The sequence below is a fragment of the Nicotiana sylvestris genome, chromosome 11 (genome assembly GCF_000393655.2).
Source record: "Nicotiana sylvestris chromosome 11, ASM39365v2, whole genome shotgun sequence".
NCBI classification, from domain to species: Eukaryota; Viridiplantae; Streptophyta; class Magnoliopsida; order Solanales; family Solanaceae; genus Nicotiana; species Nicotiana sylvestris.
Genome location: NC_091067.1, coordinates 71678896 through 71687281, shown reverse-complemented (window position 1 = coordinate 71687281; position 8386 = coordinate 71678896). Strand labels below are relative to the sequence as shown.

The 8386-nt window shown below is 37.5% G+C and overlaps 1 protein-coding gene across 2 annotated transcripts; it reads left to right on the top strand.

Annotated features, from left to right (window-relative positions):
• Positions 1–1701: 1701 nt before the first annotated feature.
• Positions 1702–5567, top strand: LOC104245750 (serine/threonine-protein kinase RHS3-like). 2 transcript variants are annotated; one of them, XM_009801409.2, is made up of 4 exons: positions 1702–1924; positions 2020–2074; positions 2799–3547; positions 4357–5566. In XM_009801409.2, exons 3-4 carry the CDS (start codon positions 2799–2801, stop codon positions 5252–5254), a joined length of 1647 nt encoding a protein of 548 aa, XP_009799711.1. In that variant the 5' UTR covers positions 1702–1924; positions 2020–2074; the 3' UTR covers positions 5255–5566. The 2 variants fall into 2 exon arrangements, with proteins under 2 accessions (XP_009799711.1, XP_009799712.1); XM_009801410.2 differs by lacking the exons at positions 1702–1924; positions 2020–2074 and adding an exon at positions 2103–2612 and having other exon boundaries at positions 4357–5567.
• Positions 5568–8386: the final 2819 nt, after the last annotated feature.

The window sequence follows — 8386 nt, the reverse complement described above, 5'->3', positions numbered from 1 at the left end:
GCATGATATTGTTCAAAGGAATATCAACACAAAAGGATGAAGGAAGAAGAAACTTCAGGTGAGGAACGAAAGAAGAAACAGAAGGATATGAGAGCAAATGAGGAAGAGTGAAAGAGGTTAGCAAGAGAGAAATGGCTAAAGTTTTTCGGAAAATCAAATCCTTCACCTATTTATAGGGTTGGGTAGCGCCAGAATCGAGGCGGCAGGTCTCAAAGCAGCGCAAGAATCGAAGCGCCAAGCCGTCAATCCCTGCCTCGAAAACCTGTGTAATGATGACGCACGTAAAGCTGACATCACTCCCCGGTAAAGTGTACCACTCGGTGTTTTGCTAAACATGATGACCATCTTCCGTTGGCCACGTCGTGACGTTTCAACAGGTCAAATTTCTCCAAAAAATGCATGAAGTCCGCTCATCGAGGACGCATCCAGTCGCAACCCCGACGAGCGGAGGGACTAATTGTATGGATCCAAATTTGACCAACCACGACCTACAACGAGTACGATAAATGACCGGGTATCTTCGAGTCGACGTCCCGAGGGAGACGACCTTAGGGCAAAAGAAGAGACTGTACGGCCCTTGCAGTAGAGTAAGCCCATTAGGGAACATTAAGAATATTCCTTGTATTTCATTTCTTACAATTTAGAAGAGTTTCTCTCTAGTATATAAGGGGGACAAAAACCTTGTAATAGGGCATCGAGACTCTGGAAAACTTACTATTCTTGAATGAAAAGAAACTTAACATTCATCTTCTTTTATCTACTATTATTCATTCTAGAGATTATTATCTCCAGCTAAGAGTTACCCCTTCATCTTCGATTGATTTGTTCAAAAGATTTTAACATCTTTTGAGTCAAACAAGAACATTACTTGATAATTACCAGAAAAACTAGTGGTGACCGAAGACACATGCGAGGGTGGTTTCACAACAGTAGAAGAAAATGTTTTCCATCTAAAATGGTTCGTAGAAAATGTTTACGGTGGGGAATAATGTTCCGATCTCTGAACTATTGTCATGTGTTTTATTGAGTAAAATTAATTTAGTGATATAGACAACAACAATATATACTAGGTGAGTAAAATACTATTTTGTGCTATTTTTCAATGTTAAATGTTGAAAACAATCTCTAAGTACTAGCAGGGGCGGCTCGACATATTTTGTGGCCTAAAGCTAAATATTAATATGAGGTTTTTTTATAAAATATAATTTCTATCTTAATTCAATATTTTTTAAGGAAAAAAAGAAGAATTAACCTAAATAGTTGCCCACCTAATTATCTCTTAAACTAAAAATATTTGACGGATATATATGTATAGTCAATATATAAAAAAATTGATGACAGGCACGCAGTAGTTGTTCTTGCATAAAAAGGTCCCAACGAAAATTGCATAAATAACAAAAAGAGAGACGTGGAATAGAGAGATATATAGATATGTTATGTGCCAATAATCTTAGAGATTTAAAAGGCGATAATTAAGATCCCTAATCTGGGCAGTGGCAGAGAGCTGACCGTTTCCCCCCTCATCTTTCTTTCCTCTCACCACGTTGTCTGTGGTTGTTCCTGGTGTTTGTCAACTTAGTCATATTATTATTATTATTATTATTATTATTATTATTATTATTATTATTATTATTATTATAGTATAAAATAAATAGACATGGATTTCATTTGTCTGACTTTCTTCTCTCTCCTCATTCCCACCATTTTCTCTCCAAATGCCTTCAAAACCAATAATAATAATAATGTGACAATTTTCTTAGAGACGAGGATAGAAAAACACAATCCCTTAGTTGAATCAATGTTCCATGTTGATTGATTAAAATCCTATAATCAACCTATTGGCTCCACACATGATCAGCTGGGATTAATGAAGAAATGAAATGAATGAGTATAGAGCAAAATATATGTTTGTTCCAATCATCCGGTTTGTCCTTCTTTCATTCCTGCTTGTATTCTATTTTTCATGTTTGCATATCGCTAACATTGATGAATTTGATTACTTAATTTCTGCTATGGCAGGTTCTTTCTTTAATTGAATCTTAACACAAAGCCCAAATCTGGAGAGCTATCCGAGGTCAATAGTTTTATATACTATTCTTTTTCTGACAATTGTGGTTTATCCTCTTGGACAATGCTTCAATCTAATCATATTTGATAACAACTACTCTCTCTTTCTAATTTTGTCGAATCAGTTTTCTGTTTCATAGCCAGGATATTCAGTTGTTTGTATCATCCATATCGGATATATAACATTATAGGTGAAGGAGTAACTTTCCACAATTCTGGGAAACTACTCAGGCTATTTCTATCTACAACCTATGCAAGAAATCTGACAAAAAAAATTAAAGGAAAATCTATTACGACTTCTCTAATACATCAATATTCGCAAGAGTTCCAAATTTTATTTTCAGAAATTTCATGATTCAATGTTTGTCTGCAGCTTGCATGCTACTAAAATCTTATTATGTAATAGTAAAGGGCAGCCCGGTGCACTAAGCTCCCGCTATGCGCGGGGTCCGGGGAAGGGTCGGACCACAAGGGTCTATTATATACAGCCTTACCCTGCATTTTTGCAAGAGGCTGTTTCTACGGCTTGAACCCGTGATCTCCAGGTCAGCAGTCTGCAGCTTTCATTGTGTAATAGTAATAGTATTAAATTCCACGAGTTCTTTGGCCAGAATACTATAATGATCATGAATTAGGTACTATATTACTCTTGCTTGCCAATTGTTGCTTGTACCATGTTATTAATTATTTGTTCACTACTTACGTTTCAAGGATTTTATCAATTGGTGCAGATGAACAATATGCCATTAGAAGCTGCAAGTCAGTCCAGAAAGAACGACGAAACTGTCAAGGCTGCCTGCACTTCCACTTCTACCATTCCATATAACCAAAACACATCAGAGCAATTGCTAAAATATAGTGCAAACTCTGGTCCTGAATTGCAGCATCAACCGCTTTTTAGTACAAATCAGAGTTCCAAAAATAATGCTAGTCTAACCTATAACGTCCAGCCATGTGAATCCAGAAATGATGAAGCTATTAATAATATTTTTACAACTAATCCCTACAACTTGCCTAGCCCAAAGACAGTCATGAAGACAAGTACACGTAGCGATAGCTTAGAGAGTTCCAGTAGTGCACCTCTCAAGCCCCACACTGGTGGTGATGTTCGATGGGATGCCATTAACTCTCTTTCTTCAAGAGGATCATCTCCCCTTGGCCTTAGCAATTTCCGATTGTTGAAGCGCCTAGGCTATGGGGATATTGGAAGTGTTTACCTTGTGGAACTGCGAGGAACGAACACTTACTTTGCCATGAAAGTCATGGATAAAGGATCTCTAGCAAGTAGAAATAAATTGCTTAGAGCTCAAACAGAAAAGGAGATTCTTGGTCTTCTTGATCATCCATTCTTCCCCACCTTGTATTCCTACTTTGAGACTGACAAGTTCTATTGCATAGTCATGGAGTTCTGCAGTGGTGGTAACCTTCACTCCCTCCGCCAAAAGCAGCCCAATAAGCATTTTACTGAGGAAGCTGCTAGGTATGTTAATTAGTTCCGCTCTTTTCATGTTAAATCAATCAGCCTGTTCTCATATCATGTTACTCTATAGTTTTTTGCAAATGCATCTTAGTTTAAGCCTGTTCTTATGTCGTGTCACTCAAACCAGTTGGTAACGGCTTGCACCCCCCACAAGTCTAGGCCACCATTCCGAGTCACTTGATCCTCTCATACCAATTGCTATAGACTTATCAGGATAGCCCAATCTAAAAGACTAGTCTATTAGGTGTGTTACTCTTATATTCTTATTACCAATAGTCTTTCCAACCAATGAGGAAACTCAATTGGTTCTCAACATGATCAGTTTGATAAGAGAACCTTTGTCTTTGATCGTTATAATCTTTGCCCAAAAAAGTCTGTTTAAGCAATTAAATGCGAGTAATAACATTACGTGAGAGAGAAACAATTGTGAAATTTATGGTTCTACTTGCTACTTTGTGAAGAAGTTAAATCTGTTGTTACTGATGAAATTCTATTAATATTATGAACTTGAAGCGATAAGTTATACTCAATCTATCTTATCAGTTTTTCACATTCTAACGATAGCTTCTCCAGTACTTGAAAGACCAGTAAAGAAATATATCATTTTCACTAACTCAATATAAACTAGAATTAATACATCCAAACCTTCTTATATCTTGATATAAGGGCATTTAATGATTTAAATTATTTCACTTGATTTGTTTGATGCTTTTGATTGAAGTAACTCATAAATGGTATTTGGAGTTGATATATGTTAAAAATACCTTCCTGAAAAATCGATTAACTGTGATTGATAATTAATTTTGCAGGTTTTATGCATCAGAGGTATTGTTGGCACTTGAATATCTGCATATGCTAGGAATTGTATACAGAGATCTAAAGCCAGAAAATGTACTAGTGAGGGCTGAGGGTCATATTATGCTGTCTGATTTTGACCTGTCACTCCGTTGCTCCGTCAATCCAACTCTTGTGAAGTCTTCATCTGTACATGCAGGAGGGAATTATGGCAGTAATACAAATTCTAAAAGCGGAGGAGGAGGAGGCATCTTAGATGATGAGAATGCAATGCAGGGTTGTATGCAACCATCAAATTTTCTCCCTCGCATTCTTCCTACCAAGAAGAATCGCAAGTCTAAATCAGATTTTGGGCTGTTTGTGGGAGGATCACTCCCTGAACTAATGGCAGAGCCAACTAATGTGCGCTCAATGTCATTTGTGGGAACTCATGAATACTTGGCCCCAGAAATAATCCGCGGTGAGGGTCATGGTAGTGCAGTAGATTGGTGGACTTTTGGTATATTCCTGTACGAACTTTTGCATGGGACAACTCCTTTTAAAGGTTCTGGAAATCGCGCCACGCTGTTTAATGTAGTAGGCCAACCATTAAGATTTCCAGAAGCTCCACAAGTGAGTTCCATGGCTCAAGATCTTATAAGAGGGCTCCTCGTCAAGGAGCCACAGAAGAGAATCGCGTATAAGAGGGGCGCCGCTGAGATAAAACAACATCCATTTTTCGAGGGTGTGAATTGGGCTTTGGTGAGAAGTGCTGTTCCTCCTTATGTACCTGAGCCTGTCGACTTTTCCCAATATGCCAGTAAAGAATCATCAGCTCATTCAGACAAGAAGTTTGCGGCTGAAATTGTTAGTCATGATAAAAACAAGAGTTGTTCTACTGATTCTTCATACATTAACATTGAGTACTTCTAGGATATTTGGATTCTTAATAAGAATTCATATACCTTGTAGCAACAATAATTAAGTTGTACAGAGAATGCAAAGCATATTATAATTAGGTGAAAAAAATTAGTGGGGTGTCGCAGATGTGCTATAAGGATTTAATGTTACTAGGGTATATAGGAAGAGTTCAATGCTGCGTTCTTTCGGTAGCAACTGTCTCATGGGGATCTATAAAACGTACAATACTGATTAGATATGCTAAAAACTATTGTCGAAGAATTTCCTTACAATGGCGATTAAAGTACTTCTGTATGATGCTTACAAGTTAGAGACTATTTTTGAAGTATAGTTCAAGTGGCCTACTATATATTAGGATTGCTTTTGCTGAACTAGATGTATAGTGTGGAGCATGTACCTACTAATTACGGGAACTACGGTGCGTTCATTCGGCAATGTATGGTTGTTCAAAATTGAACCGTAACCATTAACCGAATCATAAGATTGGCTTGTTGGCTTATTGATATCGGGTTATCGGGTTAATGGTTGGTGAACTGATTAAAATTTTATAATTAATGGCTTAACAGTTTGGGAGCAAATTATCCAATTTTCTTATCGGCTAAACTATAAACCCGTTAAAAATTATTATTTTACACTTTTAACCATATGTATATAAAGTACTACTTGAAATCCTAAATCCCTAATTTGTTAATTCAACACCCTCAACAGTCAGCTCTTCAAAGTTCAAACATGAATTTTGTGCATTAATTAACTAACTTGTTTTTCTCGTAAAATATTTTTTAAAATGAGTTGTCAATTTTTTTATCCATACCACATACTTATTTACTCTCCCTTGTACTAGATATTGCATGTCACATGGATTAGAAAATATTATATAAATAAATGTGGACCTAGATTTTCCCTTATCTCTAGTTCTTTATTTTTTTTTTATTGTCTATTTGATTTAGCCGATAAACCGCTATGCTAATCCGATATCAATCCATCCGGTACTTATTGGTTGGCTAGCGGATTACTATATTCAAAATCGGTGATCGATAAGTTGAACCGTTAAGCATCAATATCTATCTGATCCGCCCGATAAGCACCCCTACTGCGACGTACTCTGCGAAGAGAACAAATTGTAGTACATTCGCATTGTTGCCTTTGTTTTCAGTTGTTAATACTTGTGAATGTACATCTGATGCACAATTCCCCTCTCTACATATTTATTACTAATAAACTGGTAAAACATAATATTTTAATTTTTTGCCATTGATTGTGTATAAAGTATTTTTAAAATATTATAAAATTAATATCTACACACTCATATTATTTAAAAGGAAACTGCATGAAAGTGTTTACAATACACATACTTATATACTAGAGGAGCGATGCTGGTGCAATGCATGGCCCAACATGTTAGGTATTTAATATTTTCTTCAATTGCGGTGGTGATAATAAACACATTGTCCTGTATTGAAATCAAAATCGATAACTATAATTAAGAAATTTTTTTCTATAAAACATAACTATAATATGGCTCTCGTCTTTTACAACATGCGCATAAAAGGACATAAGAATGATGCCCTTTGTATACGGTAGAAATTGGGGCTATTTGATTTCGTGGGCTCGAGGGTCACTTCAAGAGCGAGATCGAAATAGACTAGGAGCGAGCTGTGAGCCCGATGTATACGGTCAAAATCATATGCATCCCATTTTGTAGGCTCGAGAAGTCGCATCGAGGACAAAAGTTCGATATAGACCAAGCTCGGGCTCGAAGGTAGAAAAGAGGCTCGAAAACCTAAGTGCTCGAGGAACATCAGATCCAAGTACGACCAACTCCGAAACAATACTGTTATGAGTTTGTTACAGAAGGACAAGATTCCTTCCACGTCCCCAACATCATGGCGTAAATTCCGGAATAGATTTGTACGAATTAGTACAAATCCGTCCTAGGCGGTTATACAGCTGTCCCCAATCAGATTCCTTCTGTAAATAGAAATGTACCTTATTTAGGGTTCCCCTAATATATAAAGGGGACCCCAATCATTTGTAAACATCATCTAATCATTGGCAAAAAATTTGCTCTCTTACTTTTTCGCTCATTGTTCATCAGAATTGTCCTTCAGCTCTATCATTCTTGCTTTATTGTTCTTGATCCATCTTGAGGTCACTTTGGCTCGAGGTCGAGACTAGTCTACATTCTGGTTTGGTTTTAATTATTTCTTTCATTTATACATAAGATTTCTTGGTTATTAATTAGTATTGAACTTAATCATGTATCTTTAAAACCACAAATTAAATTTAATTGTTACTCGTATTTTCGAGGTAAACAGTTTGGCGCCCACCGTGGGGCTAAAGATATAGTGGTTATTTCAGTACTGATTCTGATAACACACGTTATTTTCACACTTGTTCTTGTCAAAGATTCTTTGTTTTCAGGTTAAAACATGTCAAACTCACAAAACGCGCCCGTGCACGGTGACGAAAATCTTGAATTTCATGGGGAAAATGAAAATGTAGCCGCTTCCGGAGCTGGTGTACCACCGATTACCCCTGGAGAAGTGCCAAATGTGGAACCAGTCGATGTTAGTTCACACATTGCTTTAAATGCGGATTTAGGCGCAGACCCATGGGGAAGTGTACGTAGGGAAGTGAGATCTGGTTGCCAAGGAACACAGGGTATATGAGACGGGGGCATCAGCCTCCAAGTAATATTCGAGATACTACAAGCTCAACAGATTGCCATTGCTCAACTTCAAAGTCAGAATAAAACTCCAAGTGTGGTCAAACCAGGGAACATTCGATGTACTGAGCCGGTGCCAGAGAGATCAAACAGTAATGGCTCGGCGACTGACCCCACAATTATGAGGATACTCGAGTAACTCACCAAGAGAATCGAGTCCGAGGAGAAGAAGATTGAGGATAATGACAAAAAAGTGGAGACTTATAACTCCCGTGTTGATCAAATACCGGGGGCACCCCTGATCTTAGAAGGACTAGATTCTAAAAAGTTCGTACAAAAACCCTTCCCCCTAGTGCGACTCCGAAGCCAATCCCCAAGAAGTTCCGTATGCCCAAGATTCCCAAGTATAACGAGATGACCAATCCGAATGAACACGTCACCTCGTATACGTGTGCCATCAAAGGAAACGACTTGGAAGA